The sequence below is a fragment of the Argentina silus genome (genome assembly GCF_951799395.1).
Source record: "Argentina silus genome assembly, chromosome: X".
NCBI lineage: Eukaryota > Metazoa > Chordata > Actinopteri > Argentiniformes > Argentinidae > Argentina > Argentina silus.
Genome location: NC_139653.1, coordinates 7,928,156 through 7,955,303, shown reverse-complemented (window position 1 = coordinate 7,955,303; position 27,148 = coordinate 7,928,156). Strand labels below are relative to the sequence as shown.

General features: G+C 44.4%; 1 protein-coding gene across 1 annotated transcript; it reads right to left on the bottom strand.

The window, feature by feature from the left end:
- Positions 1-11,647: 11,647 nt before the first annotated feature.
- LOC310823099 (suppressor of cytokine signaling 5-like) lies at positions 11,648-26,983 on the bottom strand. Its single transcript, XM_083695829.1, has 2 exons — positions 26,755-26,983; positions 11,648-18,995 (listed from the first exon to the last, which is right to left on the bottom strand). Exon 2 carries the CDS (start codon positions 18,976-18,978, stop codon positions 17,281-17,283), a length of 1,698 nt encoding a protein of 565 aa, XP_083551955.1. The 5' UTR covers positions 18,979-18,995; positions 26,755-26,983; the 3' UTR covers positions 11,648-17,280.
- Positions 26,984-27,148: the final 165 nt, after the last annotated feature.

Genomic DNA, 27,148 nt, shown 5'->3' with positions numbered 1-27,148 from the left:
AGTCGCTGCAACGCAGCAACAAAACTTGAGACAGATTTAATCTAAATTCTAAGGATAGTCCTATCAATTTATTGATCTCTAGTTCATATTTCATGCCTCAGTCTAAGACTGACTGACTGACTGTCTGTCCAAAGCCCTACAGTATAGAGAGTTTGGCCACCTTTTATATTGAACACCATGTTAGTGCCTTTGAGCATTCTATTTATCTATACAGGATGAGTATTTGTATTGTAGTTCTGATTCTAGCAGTTCTGTTTTCTAGCTTTGTTTGAAATTCAGAAAATTCGATGAACTGCTATTGGTCAATACATATGTATTGCATGTATGTCCCATGAGGAGCTTACAGTACATCGGTGCCATGGACCATTATGTTGTTTGTGTATAAATGCATCATGCTTCTTGCCAAAACCTCAAAGGCCAAACTCTCTGTACACTGTACATGGCTCTTCTAGTTCATATTTCATGCCTCAGTCTAAGACGTCATGGTTTAAAGTTGCAAGAAGTAATTTCACTGATGACTTTGGTTCCCACCAACCTTGGGCAACCTAATAGCCATGGGGCTTTGCTGACCAAATTCAATCTCTTGAGAAAAAGATACCAGAGACTAGGGGATTTGTCCAAGATTAAGGCCACAATAGCCCACAAAGTGACTAATTTGTCAAATTGGTTGCCTGAGTTGACAAAGTTGGTCATTCACATTACATGGAATGGTGGACAGACGGTGGCGCTGGCTTGGTTTGGTAGACCACCCAATTTTATTATCAATCATGTGATCATTTTCAATAGAATCTAACAATTTCAATCTATGTCTTTCAAAATATTGATCTCTTGGACAGTTTTAAATATTGTTCAAAAGTTTAGCTTACCCCTTTGGCAAGATTCAATGTTTTATAAAAACAGGGCTCATGAACAAGTGGACTACTCTAAACATGACTTGGGCTAACCTGATCGGCCTAAATATCAATAATCCATGATCATTTATTCAGGTCATTTACCATATAGGCCTACGATATGCCATAACACCATCATACAACATAGGCTAATAAAGTGTTTCTCACCTGTGCTGCAGCTGACAGTGGTTAGGTCAGAGTACATCAGCTGGCTCTTTACCATGTCCTCTGTTAACATTCCCTGGGACATCTCAATTAGGCTATTGGGGCTGTGATGCGAGTCATGCGACAATCAGGAGAACTATATGTATACATTGAGCTACCGGTTGGTTTTCTCACCGGCTAACTGTGACATCACATGTCGTTCCCCACCCACCTCTACCTTCACCTGTCAGCAGGGTTCAAATTACACATTGACTCTTGGGGATGCCCAATAACACTAGGGGGAAGGGCCACAATGATATATGTTTTTATATCAGGGGTAATTCAAACCATGCCTGTCATTGCCTTGACTAGACTTCAAGCTTTTCAGGAAAAGCCATACAGGTCACTGCTTTTGCACTAGAATTTGCACTAGATGGACTGAAAGTGCTCACCGACCCAAAATGGATCATGAATATGAGAATTGATAAATTATACTTCATTTCGATGGCATGCATGTCATTGATGTCCAGAAATAAATGACCACTCTACCATTTCTCATGTTATGATATGTATATTCTTGATATTGAATTGATTATGCAGCAAAAAGGTATGATGGAGAGAAATTGACTCGATAGTACATACCTGTATATGATAATTAACAACTTGATCAATAATGTAGGGCTACCTTGGATTTGAAAAGGGACATATTGAAAGCATGCTCTTTTATAACTTATATACAAATATAGAATGTCCACCAGGCTCCACTCTAGTACAGGCATCTCTCTGGCAGGGTTGTTGTGAATCAGGCTTGCAGAAGCAAAAACACTATTTCTATTTGAAACTTACAACCAACTTTAAAGCACGCAGAGAGGTTTAATGTGAGCTATCATAGCACACTTAGTGTGCTATGATAGCCCAAGCTAATGCAGAAGAATGGCCTTTTTCAGATGAGTGGACACTGGGCAGAGGCCCAAAAATGCCCAAGTCATGAGAGGACATGTAGACCTATTCAGCAACTCTTAGAGCCTCAATGCAATGGCAATTTATCTACAGGTGGAAGTGGTTTCACTTTTTTGGACTTTAATTGCTCCATAATAGTAGTAATAATAATAATAATAATAATATTAACAATAACAATAGTAATAATAATACATTTAATTTCTAAGACCCAAAGATGCTTTATAAAGAGAGAGAGAGAGAGAGAGAGAGAGAGAAAAAGATTGTGGAATCTCAGCAGTGTAAGGTTCCATGTATCTCCATTTAAATAGCTTGTATAACTCTGCTGTCATCAGACATTTGATCCCCTGTAGCCATTGTCATCAAAACACCTTATTAATAAGTGAGTGCACACAAACTGTAAATATAAATATGCAATGCTGTTTGTGGGAGTAGGGAGAGTGAATTTTCCCCTCTCCTCACTATGGAAAGAGAACAGAGCACAGTTCGTACAGTAAATACACAGATTACACACTGAATAAGTTATCAGGATCAGCTTTGGCATTGAAAATCTCTTATTGAATTGCCAAAATAGATTTAATTTACTTATGGTAGATGTCTTGAGAAAGTCCCTTCCCTTGTTCAAATGTCCCTTTTCGTAGAAAGCCCTAATTTGATTCCTTGTGACATGTTGACTCTGAGGGCCAAGTCCTGGCCGTCCTGACTGAGCCTCCTCTCTGCAGTGTGTCTGCCAAATCCTTGACAGATCCCACATTCATCTCACATGCTCCCATCCACTGACTCAGCCAGAAACACCAGTGCATAGGGATCGGCTGTCTGTCTGTCTATCTGTCTGTCTGACTGACTGTCTGTCCAAAGCCCTACAGTACTTGAGACAGATTTAATCTAAATTCTAAGGATAGTCCTATCAACTTATTGATCTCTAGTTCATATTTCATGCCTCAGTCTAAGACTGACTGACTGACTGTCTGTCCAAAGCCCTACAGTATAGAGAGTTTGGCCACCTTTTATATTGAACACCATGTTAGTGCCTTTGAGCATTCTATTTATCTATACAGGATGAGTATTTGTATTGTAGTTCTGATTCTAGCAGTTCTGTTTGCTAGCTTTGTTTGAAATTCAGAAAATTCGATGAACTGCTATTGGTCAATACATATGTATTGCATGTATGTCCCATGAGGAGCTTACAGTACATCGGTGCCATGGACCATTATGTTGTTTGTGTATAAATGCATCATGCTTCTTGCCAAAACCTCAAAGGCCAAACTCTCTGTACACTGTACATGGCTCTTTGTCTGTCTGTCTGTCTGTCTGTCTGTCTGTCTGTCTGTCTGTGTCTGTCTGTCAAGAGTATTTTATTCTGTCAATTTGTTGGTCTGTCTGTATCATGTGTATATCTGTCTGTCAATTACTGTATCTCTCTCTGTGTCTTTATGTCTGTCAATTTGTCATTATGTCTTATGTGTCTGCCTGCCTGCCTGCCTGCCTGCCTGCCTGCCTGCCTGCCTGCCTGTCTGTCTGTCTGTCTGTCTGTCTGTCTGTCTGTCTGCCCGGAGGGGAGAGACAACCAGACCAAAGCACCGCTGGATCTGTCTTTAGCTGGAGGAGCTGGATAAACACACATTTAGATAACAGAAAAGAGAGGGAGGGAAAGATGGGAGGAAAAATACACATATCTGTGTATATATATATATATATATTTACCATGAATGGGCATTGTTATATATATATATGTTTTATATATATACTTTTATATATATATATACTTTTTTTTACCATGAATGAAGTATTGGGCATGGTTTCAGTACTTCCTCTGGTCAGTGAGAACAGAGAAAACAATAACATGGGTGAGTACTCTGTATGGTGCCTTGACTGCACAGGTCAGCTGTCTGATTTACCTGTGCTGCTTTTAGGTATGAACTGAATTCTGTTCACCCAGGAATCCTTAGTCTGACCCAACTACCACACTATAGGGGGAGGAGATTACGGTTCTTAAGGTTCTGATCTTAAAGCCACAACATCTAAACCTTCTTGGCTCTGTCCAATCTGAGACACCTCTTTATCAGGAGAGAGGCAGTGTTAACCTCCACCATGCACGCATGCACACTGACACACACGTATGCACACACACACACACACACACACACACACACACACACACACACACACACACACACACACACACACACACGTGTGCAGTGTAACAAATACAGCCACACACAGGCACTCTTGTTCACACATAGCAGACCTATGTGCATGCACATGCATACACAGGCTGTTCTGTGGTTGCGGTCTTGTCCAGTATGGACACACAGAGGAAATTCTTCCCTCCCAGTTTCCCGGGACTGAACTGGGAGTGACCTGCCTGGCAGACACACAGCCCCGATGGAAGGAATGTAACCCAACTCCCCCCTATCCTGCCTGCTGGCCCATGTGTAAGTACGAGACGAGAGAGAGATGGGGTGAGGCTTATTCACAGGGCTCTCAACCACAGCATGATGAATATTAAGTTTACGTTTTACTTTCTTTACTCCATGATGGCATCCCTCCCTCTCTTCTCTCACACTGTGATTTACAATTGATTGCCCTGTAGTAAAAACATCTGGGTCAGGTCCCATTGCATGTAGCACTGCTCCTCCTGTTGTCCACTTTGAAAGAACGGTACACAGATATACTGGAACAAGCGGACACAGAAATCTGAGCAGTCTTTAATTTGGAGTGAATTGCAGTAGGTATTCTCCACCCACCATTTCTGTGGGCATTGATTGCAATGTTCAGTGGACGGATTCAACAGACTGTTCTCCATAATGTAGCAGGCACATGGCTGTAACAATTATATTGTTATGTGGATTTGTTGCAGTGGGGACATAATTCAGAGTGACACCATGTGTGAGTTTGTAGCTACTACAATGCACACCATGTAACTGAATGTATGCTGAGATGTGTTCTCTTATAAATAATAGTTCAGCAGCTGAAATGCCTTACCTTCTGTAATAGTAAGACCAGAATCTGTGTACCAGGGTGCTGATGCCAATGCTATTGGGGACTCAATGTTTCTAACTGTGTTATGCCGTACAGTAAGCTAAGCTGTGTTTCCCAGGTCCTTCAGAGAAATTGAAATGACACAAATCAGATATGATGATTAGGAACATTCAAGCAGCAGTTTGATGCACATGGCCCAGGAAAACTAGCAGTTGCAGATGCTATTATTGGGGCTGTCTGGAGTATTCCTCCCACATAACCTTTTTACTGGGGACCAACAGTAGAGGGAGGGAGAGAGAGAGAGAGAGAGAGAGAGAGGGAGAGAGCACTACTAAACACTATGTCTCCCTCTGTTGATCAGGATGCTCTCGGGGAGTGACTGAGAGAAGCCAATAAAGCCTGGTTGGGGGAAAGAGGAAAGAGGACACCACCAGGGGAGTCTGGACAGGGGAGGCATCCAGACAACAGCTCTGCAAATCCTCCAGCCTCGTCCTGCCAACAGCTGTGCCTCGAAAACAGAGCTGCAGGCAGGCAGGCAGGCAGGCAGGCAGGCAGGCAGGCAGGCAGGCAGGCAGGCAGGCAGGCAGGCAGGCAGGCAGGCAGGCCACCACACGCCACTCTCTTTCCCCTTATTCGTCTCTCTCCCTTTTTTCTACAATCTATTTTTTTTCTCTTTTCCTCTTTGTCTCCTTTCCTCGCTATCCCTCTTCATCTCACTTTCATTGTGTGAAAAGAAAGTCTCGCTTTTGGGAGGGAACATATAGTAAAGTGTACAGCCACAAAGTATTTCCGAACACAGCAGAGTACCAGTGCCCAAAACACACGCACACACACTCTGTGTGTGGGTCCTTCTGGTGTCAGTCTCTCCTCTTGTGACCTCATGGCAGTCAATTGATTAATGAGCAAAACTTCACTGACTGCAGATTTGTGGGCATATTATGGGTATTCAGTGGGGCTATGTTATAAAAAGCCTTGCTGTATGTGAATGGGAACAATGGCGCCATTTATAGAATGAATGCAATACTCTGTTACAGTACAAGGACCCTGGACATATTAGCCATGTGACCCACATGAGCTCAGAGAAGGGTCCCATGTCTAGCAGGCCCCTGTCATACACAGATGACAGTATAGAGAGTCTGACCACATTTCAATGCATCAAAAAATGTATAAAATAAAATAGAATAGAATCGAATAAAATGTTATTGTCCATGGAATGTGGAAATGTGCCTTTGGCTTCACATGGCATAAAAAACAGAAGACAAAGCAGAATATCACACATAGTAAACATTAAAAAAACAATTACTAATTTCAGATCACTGTACTTCTCTACAGACTGTTTGGACTGTTCTCAAAGTAAACGTCTCTTAGAGCTGGCTGGCTGGCTGGCGTGTGTGTGTGTGTGTGTGTGTGTGTGTGTGTGTGTGTGTGTGTGAGCTTGTGTGTCCTCAGTAGAGCTCTGTGTTCCCTTTCGCCCCCTGACTCCCAGGTGACCCCCGACCTGCAGGCCTGGAGCCAGGCCGCCTAGGGCTTCAGCTTCACAGAGGCCATGATGTCACCCCAAATGGAGAATAGGCAGCGCTGGAAAAGAAACCTAAAAAAAAGCAGTCCAGTGGAATAATTATATGAGAGAGGGAGTGAATCAGGAAATAGCTTTTGGTTTTGGAAACGCAACGAGAGGGACCTCTGCCATATGTTAAATGAAAACAGGATTTGAAAAAAGCAAAAAGCAGAGAAATGGGCCTTGTGGGGAACTTGTTTTTTTTTTCTTCTAAGAGTAGTGGCAGGGTAACCAATGGTCACTGGGAGAGTATCCCCCCATTTCCATCCTCTCCTTTTTATCTCTTCATTCTTCATCAACCACCCCTCAGCTCCTCCTTTCTCTCATTCTGTCAGCAGTTAGCTGGCATGCTCGCAGCTCTTTCCTCACACTTTTTAATGGGTATCTTCCCAATCAGGTTTTTATTGCAGGAAATTTCAGCACACCACATTGCGTGAGCCGGAGGAGCGCGCCATTCTTAGCTCTGCACTGTTGAGTGCCAGGGTGCGTTTGCCTGCCAGGGGGGAAGAAAGTTGGAGGAGGAGTGGGGGAGGGGGGTGCCAACATTACAGTTCTATAAGTTTTTTTTCTTCTTCTTCTTCTTAAGAAGTCAGGAAAAGTTCCATTAAGCCGTTGAGAAAAGCTTAACAAATACACCAGTCCCAATAACAACCAACACATACAGCATTGTCTTCTTCACACAATATGATAAGCCTGGATTGGATTTCTCACCATACTCCTCCCCACTCTCCAGCTCCTGTACATCCAGCTCCTGTACATGGCGGCTCCCTTCCTCACCTTCCTCTGACTTTTCCTTTCATTTACCTCCAGACTCCCTGAGTTTTCTCTGAAATAAGCCTGTGTGGTCGGCCTGTGGTTTAATTGAAATAATATTTGCTGTACTTTACAGCCTCCCCAGTCCTATTCTCCCTCAACAACAGACATTATTTTTAGCTCCTGCGCCGACTTCTGTCATTTCCTGTTGGAGGTTCAGCATTGCACACTGGGTTCAGCCCACGAGCAGACACACAGCTTCTGTGCCTTGCTTTGGCACCAACACCATTGCTAACATCATTGCCCCCCCTCCCCCTTACCCCTTACTCAAAGAATGCCATCCTATACCACTGAAAACACCATTCTTCACCAGGAGAAACAAAACTCTACATTTCCATTGCATTTGCCATTATCCATCATCAGTAGTTTGGTGTAGCTGTGTCTAACCTGCAGAAGGAAAGAAAGCAGAAGGAATGTATCTCTTCTTTCCTACTTCCTGGAATGAAAGAAAGCTGTCAGGATGCATTGTAGGTCTGGAGGGGCTAAGAGAGTCTGAGGGGGTAGGATTCCTCAACCTCTGGCTCTCCTCCATATACTTCAGCATGGTTGCATGTTACGAACAACTCCCTGTGTGAAGATTTAGAAACACTTCATGATCCCAAATAACGACAACACAACAACTTAAGCAATAGGCTCTTCACACTATGCTTAGCCTTGTGAGCTTTTAGCCTGGGGCTAAGCAACTGTTCCACCTTGCACATTCTACAGTGGGCTAGCACCAACTTTAGCTCAGGGTCAGCTGGCTCTGCTTTAGAGCAGGGTTAGCACTGACTTTTCGGGGTTAGCCCCAGAAATCATCCAAAACACGGTGTCGAAGTAACCATGTGTGAAATGAGGGTAAGCTAGCCCTGGGCCAGTCTGTATAGCCCTATGCTAAGAAACTGCAGTGTGAAAAGCCCTTATGACATCTAATTATTTGTTGTATTACATACCAACACATTTGAGAGCCTAATACTCCCATGAACTGTATTTAAAGGGTGATCAGTTCCTTGGTGTGAGTCACAGATCGAGCTCCCCTAGGATGTGATGTGTGTGTGTGTGTGTGTGTGGGGGGGGGGTAATCACATCCTGGAATTACAACAGTGAAAGCAGAGACTGCTTCCTGAAGTTTTTTGTTTTAGTTTTCAAAAAGCCATTCACCCACCAGTCAAGGCATTTCTACCACAGGCCAATATAAAGTAGTTTCACCACACAACAATATACTGTAGCTTTTACTCAGGGCCCACACTGCTCCACCACATAGCCCTTGTAGCTCCAGGTCCAGGCCCACACTGCTCCACCACAGGATGGAATTAGTCAGAACTCCATAAACACATATATAGAGTGAGTAGAGTGAGATCTGCAAAGAACTTTCTGGAGCCTCTCAAAGGTGGGGAAGCTGGGGGTGAGAGTTAGCAAAACTCCTAGGCCCAGAGTTTACAGGAATCACACAGTGTGACTGGAGAGAGACAGAGAGAAGTGTGTGGGGGGGGGGGGGGGGGGGAGAGAGTCACTAGAACCTGACATTTGTATTCATATGAGTTGATGCATGGTACAGGCCTGGTGGGAAAAAAACAGTTAAGGAAAGATATGGATGGGGACAGATTGAGGGAGGTGGGAAGACCTTCAGAATTAACGGAAGGACATGCCCATGGGTTACATTTTCCAGTCTCTCTGCCAGAGGAAAAAAAAGGGGTTAGTCCAGATGCTCACTGCTATCATATGGTCTGGCTTTTCTTGAGAGGGATATGGGGATGGGAGGAGTTGATGATGAAGATGAAGGTGGAGATGTAGGGAAGAGGTAAGGAAGGCGCTGAATTGATGATGATCCTTTTATTTAGGCAGGGTGAGCAGAGGAGAGACGATAAGACAGTTCCCAGATGTTTGACAGGTGGAAACTGTTTTTCTTCTTGAGGTCTGTGTGTGTGTGTGTGTGTGTGGGGGGGGGGACGGGGGGACGTCACAAGGCTAAGCAATTACAGTAACAGTAGCTGTCTTTACTGAAACATACTGAAAAGCAGAATGAGGAATGAGCTGCAGTTTGATATTCAACTTACTACAGATTAAAAAATATATATATTTAAAAAAACAAAACAAAAAAATAGATCCTAGACTATGCACCACAGAAAACAGAATAGAGTGTTGAATGTCTTAAACTGCTATCACCTTTTCAAATTCATTTTTGGGATATTACTCCCAATAGTCCCTGCCCCGTCTTCTCTTCTACAAATGACAGCGTAATTGGCCCATTGCTCTTGGCTCTGGCCCACTGGTTGGGCCTCTGAACCCCCCACCCCAACCTCGCCACTGGGAGGTGATCTCTAGAGCTGGTGTAAAATACTGTCTGGGGATATATTTCTGGTATGAAATATGGATGTGTGCTTGTGTGCATGTGTGTGTGTGCATCTGTGTGAGGTGAACGAGAGGTCACAGCTCACTTTGCCGCCACAGAGTTGGCGGTAGTCCAGCGCTGGAGAAGCAGCAGTTCTCTCTACCACTCTCTCTCTCCCTCTCTCTCCTTCCTAATGTAGTTGCGTGCAGATGACATGCAGAGCCATGTGGTGTGTATCTGTGTTGAGCGCTGGACTTAGCAGCACTGTGTGGGGGGAGAAATGTGGGCTATGGGCATGATAAGTGAGGGCAATGATAAGTGAGGGCAATGATAAGTGAGGGCAATGATAAATGTCAGTGGACCAGGAGAGTTCAGATGTCAGACAGCAACAAGAGAGGAAGATGAGGCTTGTGTTTGAGGATCAAGTTTATTGTTAAAAGGTACACTATAATAACGTGTACTAATGTCAATTTAGAGTTGATCTTTCAGAATCAGCCTCACTATCTCTCAACGAAGTTGATCGTAATGTTTCTTAATGTCGTTCAAGACCCTCAACACTCAGCTGAAAAAAAAATCATTGGATCATGTGTTCAAAAATAGATACAGTACTCCTACAATACTGTACATGCAATACAGTCAGACACGGAGAACAATTCAGGTGACTAAAGTAAAATACTAGCTTTCATGGACCAAAGTACAGCACTCCAAAATGGCATTTCTGGAGGTGAGTGCATGTGGTCTGCAATTACATTCTAGGATGTAGTCTGGTTGATGTGCAGTACAATATACAAAAGCCTTGCTAGTGTCCTGACTGACAGCCATTCAGATGACTCTCCTTTTGATTGGGCTTCAATAAGCAATTATGGTTGGCAGCACTATGTGCTCATGAGACAGATAAAAGTGAGTGTTTATGGAGGGTAACACTGCACTTGTCTGTTGACTGAGCCCAGCAGTTTGAGACCTTTGTGGCTTGGGTCCAGAGCTCACAGGCAGAAGCTTCATCTCCTCTTCCTCTTCCTCCCAGTGGAGGTTGGGGTCCCAGAATACTTGATAATATAATAATTGTAATTCTATGGCTGAAGCTTTGAAGTCAAGTGATCTTGATGTTTGTATTGTAGAACAGTTTTAGTGTGTCTAGGTATCATACGAGAGGTTTGTGGTCAGACATGGTTATGGACATTCTGCCTATTCAACAGGTTCCTGTTCGTTTTGACTCACAACCTGGAAGCCTACATAATGCTTCCTGTCTTGTGTGCTTGCTCACCCCGTCACCGTCTCTCTGGGTGAGTTTCAATTATTTATAAGCCTTGGGTAGCTAACTTGAAACCGATAACCTACATGCTATTTATACCTCATTTCAAAGGAACAAATACTAAACTGTCAGGTTCCAGGCAGCTTGGCCATGCCTGTGCCTCCAGCCAGCCTGGGCCCTGGTAGAGAAGTCGTTCTGGGAGGGGGTAGGCCTATACCTAACCCTGAATGGTTAACTAAATTACCCATACGTAGCACTAAATAGCTCATTTACTCGCACATCAATTTGCAGCATGTCCATATAGTGGGGACCCATGCAGAGAGGATGAACATGTCGTAAAAAATTGTCCTTCTCTCCTTTGTCTGCACGGCTCTTTTCACATCTGATAGGGGAAAATCAGCTCAACTATTAAAATGCACCCATGCAGTGATTTCAACTATTGAAATGCACCCATGCAGTGATCCAACTATTGAAATGCACCCATGCAGTGATCCAACTATTGAAATGCACCCATGCAGTGATCCAACTATTGAAATGCATCCATGCTGTGATCCAGGTTGAGGGAGAGGGCACCAAATATCCTTGCTGATTCCTGACTGTCCATCACACATTAAAGCCCAACCTTCTGACTCAAACCTCCTTGCCTCTAAGGTCACGTCACATCACTTACTAAAGTTGAAAATAAGGTAGAATGCGGTACACTGAGACAAAGGCTTGAATCAAACACGGCCCAATGTGGATTACACTTAACAGTTTTTATTTGGAATATTAAGACAATGAAGCATAAGCCAAGCACCAAGAGTGACAGCTACAAGTGTCGCATCATACGGCTCTCAAAATGAACAGGTTATACTGGAAAGAAAACTGTTTGAATGGTGAAGCAGATACACAGAACAACAAAGACACTGAAATGTGAACATGATTACGTCGTTTACACTCCAAATCGTTCCTGATAGCAGTAAAAAAAAAAAAAAAAAAAAAAGAAAGAAAGAAAGGGGAGAAAATAAAAGAATGGAACAGCAATATTCGTCTGACAAGAGTTTGGTTTTAGCCCGCGGCAGTGGCTGCAGCCCTGGATTTGAAGTGTTCTTGTGATTGGTCAGAACGAATAAGGCAGTCTGGGAACACAACAGTGCTGTAGAATGACAACCATTAGTCCCCATCATTGTCAAGTCCTGTTGCCACGGCACCCACATCCACACAGCAACCAATGTGCACATACAGCATTAAAGTGACAAGAGGATTGCAACCATTGTTACAGTACACTCCATTGCATATTAGGGAGAAGAATAATGAAAAATTATAATTCTTTAGTCATACATCTTTTTTTTTTGTCTGTTGCATATAGCATTACCCAGCTTTCCCCAAAAATATAGGAAAGATAAGAATAAAATGTTTTATTTCCTCTTGGAGCTGAAACCTTGATCAGTACTAGGGACATCCAGACCTAGTGTAGATCTCGGGGGGCCATACTATGGTCAAAAGGGACGGCTGGTGATATGACCTGCCAATCAACACCCAGTGGTTTTTCTCCACAAATGAGGTTTATAGTGCAGCTATAAGTGTATTTTTTCTACCACTGATACATTTCAAAAATAGTTTGTTTCACGGTATCTTTTTTGGAACGTAGAATACACATGTAAACACCTTTCTTTTGTTTCCCTTTACAGGGCCCCAGAGAGGTGGTGCTGGCAAACATGATCCTTGTTTAGACATCCCTGGTATTGGGCAGGTGTGTGTTTAAATATGGATTTGTGTGGTTGAATAAGAGTGAGTGAGTGAGTGAGTGAGTATGTGTGTGTGTGTGTGTGTTCCAGACAGTTTATGCACCACAGATAAAAAAGTATTTTTCAAGACTATAAATTCATCCTTAATCATACAATGGGGTTCATTCTACAGGTCATATGGCAAACATGCACTACGTCAATGGTCACAAATATTTCCCATGGGGAAAACTGGGTAAAGAGCATCCTGTAACTAGCCGTACGGTGGGCCTGCCTGAGAATAGGGGACAGGAGGCATTGTTCATAGGGGTCACCAGTAGGCATCCCTCACAGCAAACTCCACATCCCCTCCACCAGACCCCTCTATGTGGCTCTGTCCACGCACACACACATACACACACACACACACACACACACACACCTGCAGCTCAACAGTAAATACATCTGCAACACCTCCAACATTTGTTATAATGCCTGAAAGTAAGTGAAATTCCTCCAGGACCACAACCACTGCCAAACACACATATCCCCACCCTAAACAAATAATCACAAACTTGCGCGCGCACGCACACACACACACACTTAAAGTGCCATTACTTCAACAAGTTCCTATACCTCCTGTCTGCACCCTGTTCCCACAGCAGGAAGCCGGAGCACTCAATAGGATATTGTGGGACTGAGGCGCTCTCTCTAATGCTAACTTTAGCCTAGCTCCCAAACCTAGGCTGGGCAGCATGTGGAGGAGAAGCAGACTTCACAAACAACAGGCCTTAAGTCCACCCCACTCCACATATCCCAGCATCAGCAGGGTGATGTTGAGGATGTGGTCAGAAAAGAGAGAGAGAGGGGGGGGGAGAGAAAAAAAACCCTCCCTCACCAAGTCACACAGCACCCATTAGGAAACACACAGTGGCCCTTTTAGCGCCCAGTAAATTTAGATCCCAGTGAGGTAAATTTAGCCCATGATTAGCACCCGCGGGTGGGGTGGGGCAGTGCCAGGAGTCGTTTACTCGCCGTAGGCAGCAGCGTTACAGACAGGTGGCACAGAGGAAGTGCGTGTGCGTGTGTGTACGTTCCAACAGTCATCCCATACAAGACGTCAGGGTGAGAGACATGAATGTGGATGTAGGTCATAAGACATACAAGTGCCCATATTGAAGTGACTTGTATGTCTTTTTAAAAGTGAATTTAAACAGTCCTCCAACCCTGGGCATTTCACATGCAATATTCAAGCTTTCTGAAACCAAAGTACAGGAGAAATGTTTCTGACTCGCTGTACTAGGATCTGTCTGGGGGCATATGATAAAAAGAGCATTTTGTTGATTTAGCCTAACTATTAGAACATCGACCCTTATTTTTAAAAACAGATTCATGAAAATGAAGATCTTCCCTGCCGGCCCCGCCTCCAAAAAACAAAACAAGCCTTGCTCATCTTTTATTAGTACTGTACACGTATGGTAGAACAAGGGTCTTGGCTGAGAGGGGATCTAAATTCTAATTCTGTGAAGAGATTGTGGGAAGGGGGGGAGGGGCTGTCTCTCTGTCTACTTGGTAACACGGTCTGTCCATTCTGGAGTCTCTTTTTAGACAATTGGCATTAATAGGTTATTGTTCTGAAGCTACTATTGAAATGCTTGTACAATTTTTAAATATTTCATGGTATTTGAAGTATGATACTAGAAAGAGCCCAAGAGATATGTAGTGCAAGCTTTACTACTAAACACAGCTTACAGGTAAGGGATGGCTTCGATGAATCAACCACTGGCATTTTTTGGGAGGGGTGATTTTAAAATAGGTAATCGATTAATCAGAAAACACCACTTTTCCTTCACATTCTGTGGCACAACTGAAGCAAGCCACTTGTTTGTGAGATTGTGGGTGGGATTTGTCTAATGTTATCCAACAGCAGCAGACCCTGCGCTTTCATTCACTCACTGTCACTATCAAATCACTCTTGGCGAGCTGGTCATGCAAGAGCTCTGCGTTCATAATTAAAAAAACAAGTAAAATTGATGTTGAAATGATGTGAGGTGGATTAATCGACCCTGGCAACCATCAATTAAATTATTTCCCAAAACTTAATAAAAGAGCTTTTAATCACTGCCACTTAGAGACGGGCATGAATAAGCTAATAATATGCATTGCACATGTTAATTCACATGTTAATTCATGAATCTTTCTCTCCGATAGGTCTGAAGATGGCCAACCCTTGACTGACTGACTGCACGCACACCCAACCCACCTTGGTGCAGGGTAGTAAAACATCTTCTCTGCAAATCAGACAGGATTTGACGTATACCTTTCCAACCAGGATAAAATCATAACAGATATCACACCTATTAGTTAGAGCTATATTAACATACCTCTCATATAGTATTTTCATATACAGGTTAGTTGTACCTTCCTCCTTTCATATCTTTTGAAAAAAGTGTTACTTAAGAGTTCAAAGACGTGTGCCTGTGTGTTTATGCTGTAGGTGTACACTGTGAAGCTAAAAGGTCTCCAGTGGGGTCGGATCCTGCCCGCCCGTTGCTCATTCCTGGCTTAAGCTCATAAGGACCTTACAGTGCCATCCTCACCATTTCCCAAGCCATACCTAAAGTCACCTGAGAAGCCAATTCATTTTTAAAACAGCAGACTCACTAACATCAACAAGGTGTTGACATGAAACTGAAATGACCTGAGTGGCGAAGTTAAGCTAATGGGACTATGCAAAGTGTGAACTTAGGCCTAAATTCACATCAGAATAGGCCGATGGAATTCAACGTCGCTCCCACATGCACTTTTTGCCCTTAAACCCTCCCCTCATCTTGTTCAATTGACGAGTAATGTGAAGATCAAATGAACATTTTTAAATGAGGGCTGGAACAAACAGTCATCCAGAATTGGCTCAAACTGTCACTCCAGCATCTGTTCATTTGTAGGGAAAAGAGATGGATGCAAGTGAGCAAAGATTATCTGACCTTGCCAAATCCCTTAACCAAATAGCACCACTACAAAAATCAGACAGATTATTTTTCTTTTAATCAAAATGTGCACCATGAACATGAGAGAGCTAGCTTAGAGCTCACACAACCAACCCCCCTCTTCAGCATCCATCCTCAGTGTCATTATTAAAGGGCTACAGAATACAAAGAGCCGGATGGAGCATTTCATGCACCAGGGTCAGAGTAAAACGTAGATCAAGGACCAATGTAATGAAAAGCAATGTATTTTTCCTTGAGTCAAACGGGAGGGCTCTATAAAAGGCACATAGGTTTAGCTTTGTTGTATTTCTCTTACTGCAAGCTCTCGCAATATGCTTCTTTATGGCTGTGGCTAGCAGTGACGATGTGTAGAGTAGCTCAGTGAGACACAAGGGACTAGGGACAGTGGAGGGTGCTAATTCCACATACACACACACACCGCCATGCAACAGGAAGAGCAGTGTTTTCCTTCAGATATCATGAGCTCACTGGTTGACTCTGATGACGGTCATGAATCATTAATCCTGACTAGCATGGAAGATCAGCAGTCGAGGAGATATGACAGACAGCATAGCCACAGCCATAACAGGGCTCCATCAAGAAACCACCAGGCAGTTAGACCATTACCAGGATTTTCAGACACCGAGTGTCAACTGTATGTGTGTGTGTGTGTGTGTGGCATGGTTCCAAACTGCATGCAGTGTTAAAGTGCCCTTTGTCAGTTTCAGCCACTGACAAGACTGGTGTGAGAACAACAACAACAATGACAAATATCTTGAACAATATTCATTTCAGAACCGTACTCCCATGCCATCCCAGCGGTGGTGGGAAACAGTGATGATGCTCAGAGAAATAACAGTTGCACTCTCACCATACGATACACAGTTAACGTGTGTGTGCCTCGCTGAAGTAAGAGTTCCTGTTAGCAACACCTTCAGACATGACTGTGTTTCACACTGCCCTTGTGAGCAGCCGGCTACTTCAACCTACTCTCCCCCTGCACAGCACCTTCAGTCACGCCAGGTGGGTTATTTCAAACACACTCAGTGTAGAGTGACGGCTGGGGTCTATGTCTGCATGTACTGTCCACCAAACAGGGTCTGTGTGATTGCAGTGCAGTTGAGTTCTACTGAGTCTCAGCAAGGATCCCCCCCTCCAGCAGACCCATCAACCACACACCTCAAACCTTAGCAAGCAAGGTAGGCGCTCGTCTGGTGTCTTGACCAAGCATAGGAAAACAAAATGACAAAGCACAAGTGAACTGTACAACATAGCTAATACTAACCATGTGGGCCTAAGTGGAGACTGGGGATAAGGGACGAGGGGGGGCATGCAGGCAGGTCTACAGGCAGGGTGATGCTGTGGGGATCAGGCAGACATTTAGCACAAAGAATGAAAGAAAGAGGAGAGACGAAGCATGGAGGCTTGTACTCTCCCTTTTGAAAACCTGTTCAACACTAAAACATGTGCTTGCCAGACAGCATTATACTGAATATAATCATACATATGTATTCCATGTGATGTAAGTAATAACTAAAACAATAAGATATTAGAATGAATCTTGTATAGCTCATTTCACCTAAACTCCACCCGCCTGACAGAGGGTCATGTCAGTATGGCCTCCTCCCTATTGGCTAATGGGAGTTCCGCTAGTTTTGACTCCTACTTGCAGGACCCTGCTCCCTATTTGACTTTGAGTGGCGGCTCCCTCTCCAGCCAGCGCACGCGCACTTTCTGTTTGTAGTGATACTCCTTGAGGAAGTCCTGCAGGGCCGGGGGCAGAGGCAGGGCGCCGATGCCGTCGTACGTGGTCCGGCGACAGATGGCAGCACGTGCCAGGTGCTGCAGACCGAAGGGAAAGGTCCGGTGGAGCGGCGCCGTGAGCAGAGGCTCAAAGAACATGCAGGCGCTGGGGTCCTTGTAGTGCTCCAGCAGGCCCGTGACGGTGGACGAGTGGAACACACAGGGGTCGTGGGCGTCAAAGCTGAAGTTGTGGTTCCACTGCTCGATGCGTGCGTGGAGGGAGCGGTTATAGCGTCTAAAGCTGACGGAGAAGAGATAGTCCTCCTGCGCCGAGTCGCGAAGCAGGAAGGTGCCCTCGGGCCTGCCGTCCAACAGCGCCTCCGCCTCGTAGCGGTCCATCACGCCCCAGTAGCAGGGCAGCGCCGTGATCTGCAGCAGGTCCGGCACCAGGCAGTGGATGTAGTCGATCTGGGTGTGCACCTTCCAGGGCCCTGGCTGGCCCCGGCTGAGGTGGCCGTCCCCAGAGGCGTGGCGCTGCTTTGGCCTCCGGGCCTGCAGGCAGAGGGTGGTGGAGTCCTCCTCCGAATCACAGTCAGCCAGTTGAGAGGAGGACGCTGCTCCGAGCACCTGCGCTGACGCCCCCAACATCGCCACTCCTCCGGAGCAGCCTGCCCCAGCGGCACCTCGGCCCTCCCCGGAGGTCTCTCCCAGGCCGGGGGCCACTTTTGGTCCCAGTTTGTACAGAGAGGAGCCCTGCGCTGAGGCCTCCAGGGTGTGGATCTGGGCGTTCGGTGGGGGGTCCACACCCTCTTCTATGCTGAGCCTGCGGCGCTCTCGCAGGCGTTCCTCTTCATCCTCTGGGGAGGGGTGGGCCGGGTCGAAGGCATCTAGCAGGGCTGTGGAGGAATGCGGGCTGACGGGCGCCGTGTGCTGCTTGATCAGGTGCCACTTGTGGGCTAGGTCGGAGCCGGGTGGGAAGGGGCATGTCTCCAGCATCAACTCCGTCAAGTGGATCTTGCGTTTGGAGGTGATGGGCGTTTTGGAGGAGCGCGATCGGCGGCGGGGAGGCAGGGGGAGACAAAGGCCCACAGTGTCACTCAGCCGCTGGCGCAGGGAGCGGGCGCTCAGGCTACGCCCTCCCCCTCCGGAGTCTCCCATCTCCTGGATGGAGCTGACCCCATAACGCCTCTCCCTCCTGCCAGTCGCCCCACGAGACCGCCCAGACCGCCTGTCTGTCTCCAAGGAGCTCTGGGTCTTAGTGGAACACGAATGTTTTTTCTTACCCCCCCAAGGTGCATGCCGTGAGTACGAGTCTCTTCGGGCCAAGGGAACCCCCCCAGATCCTCCCCGAATGTCCTCACTGTCTTTGTCCAGGGTGATCTCCACTATCTGGGGGATGTCTGACACACAATTGTGACGTCGGCCTCCAGTAACCAGGGGTGTTGGTAGAGTGCCTCTCGATGGGCTTGAAACCTGAAAGGCCTGGGCCTCGTCTGTGCTGCTTCCCTGTCCAAGGTCCACCTCACAGTGGACACCATCCAGCTCCCTGGTGCCCTCACTGGGTCCCACACCATCGCTGTGGAAGAGGGTTTGGCATCTGCTCCTCAGGTTGCTCCACATCTTTCCCACTTTCTCCATCGATAGGAGGCCAAGACCTGTCAAAGAGATAAGGCAGATGTCAGCTTAGGGCTAGTCGTAGCTACAGAAATATCTCAAAATCCCTGACATTGGGCTACATTATTGAAGAACTGGAAAAAGAAATCTAAAAATCAATCACATTCTAGTTATGCACAATGTAATAATAATAATGACTGGAATTTGTCAGAAAATCCCGGAATTTGAGTCAAGATTGGGGAAAACATTGGGACACTTCCATAGCAACTTGGTCAAAGTAGCCTTAAGTCACGCATTAGCCACACACACTTTTCAGAATTGTAACAGGATTTTCATTCCCGTATGAATTTCGTGCTTGATATATTTACGTGTGATATTCACCAACTGCATCACACTTACAAGTTACTTCAACATCAACCAGCGGATTCTAGCTGACTAGTAATGCTACCAGTCTATTGTACCCATTTGCCAATGGTGTACAATGATTTTGTTCAAATATGTTCTTAGCGACACCCAAAACAACATAGCAGGAATAATTATGAAGCAACATTTGTGTCAGGTTTAGGAGAACGGTGAGAATAAATTAGGGGTATTTTGCTGGGTGTCAATGGCAAGAGCCTACAGCTGTGAGGGGAATGGTCTTATGGATTCCCATTTGTTATGTATAGACATCTCGCCCTAGTCAACAAATCAGTGGTAATTAACCTAATGATAAAGGTAGGGTGGGTTTTGAGGGGAGGATCGTGGCAAGAGAGTGTGTGTGTGTGTGAGGGGGGCAGGAGAGAGTGTGTGTGTGTGTGAGGGGGGGGGGGCAGGAGAGTGTGTGTGTGTGTGAGGGGGGGGGCAGGAGAGTGTGTGTGTGTGTGAGGGGGGCAGGAGAGTGTGTGAGAGAGAGGGGGGGCAGGAGAGTGTGTGTGTGTGGGGGGGGGGGGGCAGGAGAGTGTGTGTGTGTGTGAGGGGGGCAGGAGAGTGTGTGTGTGTGAGGGGGGCAGGAGAGTGTGTGTGTGTGTGAGGGGGGGGCAGGAGAGTGTGTGTGTGTGAGGGGGGGGGGGCAGGAGAGTGTGTGTGTGTGTGAGAGAGGGGGGGGGGCAGGAGAGTGTGTGTGTGAGAGAGGTAGGAGAGTGTGTGTGAGAGAGGGAGGTAGGATAGTGTGTGTGAGAGAGGGAGGTAGGAGAGTGTGTGTGAGAGAGGGAGGTAGGAGAGTGTGTGTGAGAGAGGGAGGTAGGAGAGTGTGTGTGAGAGAGGGAGGTAGGAGAGTGTGTGTGAGAGAGGGAGGTAGGAGAGTGTGTGTGTGTGTGTGTGAGGGGGGCAGGAGAGTGTGTGTGAGAGACGGGTAGCTGGAGCAGCAGAATGGGTGAGGAGTTGCCAGGCAGACGTGCAGGGACACAAGGCCATGGCTATAAATGAACCCAGCTGATCTGCTGGTATGTACTGTATTACAGAGCCAGTCTGGACCTGACCAAGAACTTTCCCTGTCACGACAGCAGGCAGCCCCCTCTCTCCCACATAGACCTCTTTTAATCGTACATTGCTAGGTATGTATGATTTCTGATTTAGTTTTGGGTACAGTACAGTACCTTTCGAGGGCTTAAAGCTTGCTGATTTAGTACCCGAAAATATTTGGTACTGGTCTGCTTATAATGCTGGGGGTGACGGTGCAGCTTCATCACCATGGGAATGTGGTAAGCAACGTGCAGAGACATAAATCATCAATCTGTAGATAGTCTGTAAATGCAAAATCAATAAAATAAGCGACTCATTTGAATGTTTTCTTTTGTTAAATGATATATATAGCTGCATGTTTAGTCTAGCTTTGTTATAAAGGAGAGGGGGTTAAAACAAGATGTTCCTCCTCAAACTGCAGCTGTAAATAGCCACGCTGGATTGTGACCTCACCCTCTCATTCACTTTCGTCCTGGATGAGAGTGTGTACTGTGTGTTTGGTTGGAGGTGTTCCCTCTATTCTCTCAAGGGGTGGTACCATTTCCCTTCTTCACAGGAACTGACTTTACACAAACCCTCCCTTCCTGGGACCTAAGACCTAGAGAGGCCCTTAAATATACCCCCAAATCACTGCACTAATCATTTGAACAAGAATTATCACTGCCTGTAGAACTTTCTTAAAATGTCTCTAAACGCATGATAGGAGGACAATGCCAATAATTGATGGAATTATAAGAAGATTTTTTTTTTTTTTTTTTTTAAATAGCCCATCTTTTTTGACACATTTCATAAAATCCAACTGGACATAAAAGGCAAATTCAAAATCACCTAGGCCAATGTTTGTGAAATAACAGCAACAAGTAATAACAGGAATTATTCCACAAAGAAATTGGGGGGGTCCTGTCCTATAGTTGCCATTATAACCATTCAATGCACATATCACACAGTAGAACACATGCATGAGACCATTTGTACTCTGGGCTTACTACTTCTACATTACGCTCTATGAACGTTGGCATGTGTAGTTCTACTTCAGTCACATAAGACTCTACACAGTCCATTCACATGAGCAAGGTGGTATAGAAAAATGTACTCCTGTCCATGTGCCTCATACCTCATGAGAAAAACATGGGAACATAAAAGGTTTATCCTTTTCATTTGTTCACACCCTGTCTCCTCTGTCTTTTCCTCCAGACTGACTGGGTAATGTGGAGCAATATCAGAACCATCTTAAAAGGCCATGTTTTTCCATGTGGGTTGGCATGTTTTATCCTTATGCTTGCTAATCATGTCCACAAAAACGAACAAAGAAACGCTTCAGTTTACAAGGCGAGACGCATAGGAGGGTTGGCTTCTAAACGTCTATGAACTGTACCAAAGAATACTAAAATGTTTGGTTGAAGTTTTACACAGAAATGATAAAAGTAAGAAAAAGTACTACAATTTGGTAAAACTCTACCAGTGGCCAGCCCAGATGAATACTTAAATATTGCTGTTAACTTTGAATCCAATGTAGTTGTCCCTCAAAAACATCAGATTAACAACAGCACATGTATGCATCATCTCACATGCTGTATCGTCAGACAGAGGCGTAAAACAAACAAGGGATGTTTCAGAAGGGTACTTTGAAATTGGATAAATAATGTGGCTGAATAACCACCAATGTAAGAAGAATGTTAATCTGGAAGATATCAATGTGCAAAAGATACCCTTAAAAGTCATGTCATAAGATAGGCTAACCACTAACCTTTCAAACCTACCAGGCAGGCCCAAGACTAATGGTAGCTAGGGGCCCTCATCTACTTCTCCAACCCAGGGTATGCCTATGCTATGCACTGTGGCTATCACAGAGGACATAACCTAGGAGACATGACGAGTTGCCAGTGCGTAAGGGGTCAGTTAGCTCTTATTAGGCATCAAGGAACTTTTGAGTGGTCCAAACGCAGCACCTGACATGACACATAAGATGATACCTAACATGACACATAAGATGATACCTAACATGACACATAAGATGTGAGGCTGGCGTTGGTCAAGGTGCCTAGTGTATTCAAAGCAGCAATCTCCAATTCTAGCCTCAGTACGGGACATGGCACAAGCATCATCATTTCACCACATAGGCTAAACACTACAACAAACTAAAATTAATAGCAAAAGACTCATCACAGCCTACTAGAGATTTACACTTCAAACAATTTCAAACTCAGAGGCAAGCACTCTCCTGAATTTTGTAAGTACTCGCTGGAATTGTAAAAAGGAAGGACTACAGCATCTGCAAGGATTAGGATAAATGGGCGTTTCTACTGCAGCTCTTCATGACAGAAATTCCTCAACCATAGCTTTGAGGAAATTGAGGGAAAGTTATACAGTATAGAGACCATATCAGGTAAAAGAGAAATTACATTCCTTCGTTTTTTAATCCTCCGTGTAGCATCGTTAAAACACTGCGTTGAAATAGAACTAGGCCACTTCTGCTCTTTAACAGCCTAACACGCCCATTCTCTGGGGATCCTGGTGATCTAAGAGGGTTGGAGAGCGGACAAGATTAAGGGAGGAAGCCTTCCCTCTGCCCAGACCAGAGTAAATGAGATATTTGTGGTGTCTCGCTTCTAGAAAGATGTGTGGGGATGGCAAGGAGCCATGGAGGGTATGTTTGACAGTCAAAGAATACTTTCCCATCATATCTATCTGGCCAAACAACGAGAGATACGAGAAAGGCTTTATTTGAGGTGTATAGGCATCCATAGTGAGGTATTGTCCTAAGGTGGCAGTACAACTAGGCTCAATCAAAATCCAGTCATACATGGTCTAATAATATAAGATGAATACAATAGCCTATCATATATGCCAGAAAGGATCAGCATTGCCATTTGAGGTTTACCTATATAGACGGGGTCATTTTTTTTGCCATGTCGTCCAAGGAGACAGTGTGCCAAATTGCATCAACACTGCTTAAAGGGAAATTCCATCAATATCAAAACTAATCACCTCCAAATTATTTCATACACCTTCTAAAGCCAAATATATATAATACTGCCTGACATTAATGCGGCTGTTCCAAATTCTTGAAAACCGCACTCTCTGACATCACTGAATTGCATTCTGCAGCAAAACATTAATGCCCCAGGGGATAAGAGGGCACATGGGACATGGCTTCAGATTATGTCAGGAGAGCGCTGATACTGGACATCACCTCGGAATATTCGAAGAAGCTAGCAAGCTAGATAGATGTTAGATGCCTTGTTATTATAATAATTTGTATGAAAATCTCAGAGAATCTCAGAGAAACTCAGCGAATTTTCTCTACTCTCCCCTTACTAAATACATGTGTAAAAAGTTATATTTGTATAAATCTCTCTCTCTCCAGAATCTTGCATCATAAAGAACTACACGTACAATGAGTGAACTAGCTAGCCTATATGATTTGGCTGAGGTTGCCAAATCTGGTCTGAGGACCATCCTCAGAAGCTCCTCATTTTACAATGAAAAGTAAAAATAAAAACACAATGAATGGCGATTAACAGAGCAGCCTGGGGAGACTCAACATTCTGTTTCCTCCATGCTCCACTCAACCTGCAGTTACCATGTTCAACCACTTGTTTTTGAGCCGATTTTGTGTGTGTGTGTGTGAGAGCTGTTTAAGTGCATTTTGTGCAGCAGAACTGAGCAGTTTTAGTACAGAAGTGTTTATTTGTCTTTTATCCAAATTCAAAGAAGAACCATCGTCCTATTCCTCAATTGACCAGCCTCCATGGGGCATCATAATCAATCCATTTGTAACATTCCGTCACCTTCCTTATCACATTGTCAACCCTCTATGCATTTAGCTGTAGCTGTCTTCATTCATACAATGTGGGCTATACATAGACATGCTACAATTGAATTAAGAGGCCCAGGGTTCTCCCCAAGGAATGTAAGAGTGGTGGTGCTTGTTGACTTGGCTGCGCCACTATGTTAACCTGTCAGAGTGAAAACGGATATTTAATGATATAACTAGTAACTATCTTTGAATGTCAACGACATCGTTGTTAAAAGCGAAAGGGTTATCATGTTACTCATTTAATTCAGCGCATTTCAGCAGTAGATTATCTCAACATAGAGCAGGGTTCTCCCCAGGATTTTTGAACAAGGTGGCGTTGGACTGAATCATCAAAACCGACTTCCGTTTATTAATGTCAAAATGCGCAGAAAATCAATTGAGGAACACAATAACTCTTATGCTTTCAACAACATCACTGATAATCATATGCTTAAAAAGTTACATTTGATCCATACAGTTGCTTGGTACAGAATGTGCACAGAGTTTGGTTCATAATTCTAACTAGGCCTACTTTCACATTGTAACTAAAGCAACTAGCTAGCTAACGAAACTTACCCAATAGACACACTGAAAGTGAGTAATTTCATTAGTTTGTTAACATTACTTTCACTAGCTGAATGACTTGAGCAACATTTCAAACAGGTCACCTCTCAACACAATGAGACTACTATACTATCATGAATAATTTGGACTAAATTATGATACAGGATATTACACAATAATTCAAACAATTTTTATTCTACATTTTGTGAGTACCGATGATACTCAACCCTACTGGGAAACATGATACCTTAATTTCCTTCCCTGGGAGATACCATTCTCAACTGAAGCTTGCATTATCTGTATTACCTGGCCTGTATTCATAATCGGGGAACATGTACAACATTATGCACACCATTCCAAAGACAAAAATAACAATTTCACTAAACTGGCAATTGTGAGACCAAAATATATCTACAGGACTATAACCAACCTCAGAATGTCATTTATTGACTGGAAAGGCACATCTCTCACTGGAAAACACATTTTTATTCAATGGACCAAGAAGGAAACAAAACTCAGTAGACAATGGCCAACAATTATTGTACTGGAGCTTGTCACCCTGTTCTATAGTCAAACTGCGTGTCTACCATGGCCAATGCAAGGTAGATAATAAAGTGTTCAACTTTATGCCATCACTGGCGACAATGCTGGGTGATGACCAACCAGGTGAGAGAAGGTCTCACTGGCTGGTCCTGGAAAAGATGGACTACCAATCATGCTGTTAAACGTGCTGTTCTGAAGAAGAAGAAAAAGACACCCACAGATGAAATCAGGGGCAAGCTAAAGAGATGTCTGGCAATGTACTCAATGGTAGCAGTAGAGGATACACACATGGTCTTTCTGGGCTGACAGTGGCAAAGATGGGCCATCCACCAACCCCACCCACTGTCACGCCAAGTTACCACCTGAGCCCGCTGGTCCCACTGCCTAGCAATGCCTTAACTACCATTAGTGTATTTCAGGTGAACACTGCATGACTTTGCCTAATTCATGATGAACTAGCCTAGGCCTAAATGTTCAAAGCACAATACGAATGACAATCACTAATCATAGTAAAAACGTCAAACTTAATGTTAGCCACTATTAGAATATGGCATATTGAATGCACAGTAGCTATCCAGTAGCTAATCACAAAATTGGTCACCCAACTGTAAATGGTTGAATGCATACAAAGGACAATCAACAATACGTGTTTGAGATTATTATTGCTTGACATTCAGTCTTATTTGTGGCATAATTTAAATTACATTGACGCAAAAACAGATGGTAAGCCAGGGCCATTTAAACGGGTGCAGAACAGGCCTCAGCTCGTAACTATCCTCGGCCAGACTGCACTTACGCAGCAAGCTAGCTACCTACCACTGTACAGTCTGGACATTGTCCAGCTAACATTAGCTAGCTAGCATTACATCATGAGGACCTATCTAGAGTAATATGTATTAGACCTGATGTTGGCGTTTCAACTTAGCATAACAATATGGTTGGCGTGGCTAGTTGGATAGTATGCGAATGAACCAGTATAGCTACCCTAACGTTAGTTAATGATCACCCTCTAGCTAGCTAGCTAGCTACCTAGCGGTAGATACCTGTGGTGGGACTCTGACTAGTCCCTGAAACGAAAGCGTCCCATGAAATCTTATTACATCGTTTCAAGAATGTACATGTGTCTTTCATCAGTTTCCAAGCTGATCAGGAGCTCCCAATATAATGGAAATTTGATTTACGAACGAGATGCTTTGTTCATTTGACAACATTCCATAACTGGAACGTTCCATTCCATTCCAGCAATTAGACGGATCCCTGCGGGGGTTAGCGAGCTAACGGCAATTAGCATCATCGAGTTGGTCTGCCTAGCATGCTAAGTGGCTAGCTAACTTGAAACATCTCACTCGAAATTACGCAGACGTACTTATACATAGCAGTCAACTATCGATACACACTAGCTCAATAATGCATTCTATGACTAATCGCTGGTTTAAATATTCACAACTTACCCTTTTGTCTTTTGGAACCACTACCTACTGAACAGCTCTCTTTGTCTGCAAAAAATGGCTATCAAGAGAGGTCAGGCACATAGCTATCCCCCTTGCGCTCCACGGTGTCGAAAGAAACACAAAAATGGATAGGGGTGGTTTTGAATTTCATTCCGAATGGTTTTTCTAGCACTTAATGAAAATATAAATTTAAAAAAGTAACTGTTGAAATTGCTGTTAAAGGTCAGAAAACCCCATTATTTCTTTTAGCCGACACCTCTCTTCGCCCGTGGTCGTTCCTGATCCTGACAGCCAATATGACGGTCGCCAAGCAAAGCCGAGAGTAGAATTGAAGAGGCGTTCGGTGCTTCGGTGGACAGCAGGCGGTAGAGAATTGGCAACATGGAACTCCAAT

What these genes read in the sequence shown, in the direction of transcription:
- LOC310823099 (XM_083695829.1), bottom strand. Translation starts at nt 18,978, where the DNA reads ATGGAGAAAGTGGGAAAGATGTGGAGCAACCTGAGGAGCAGATGCCAA.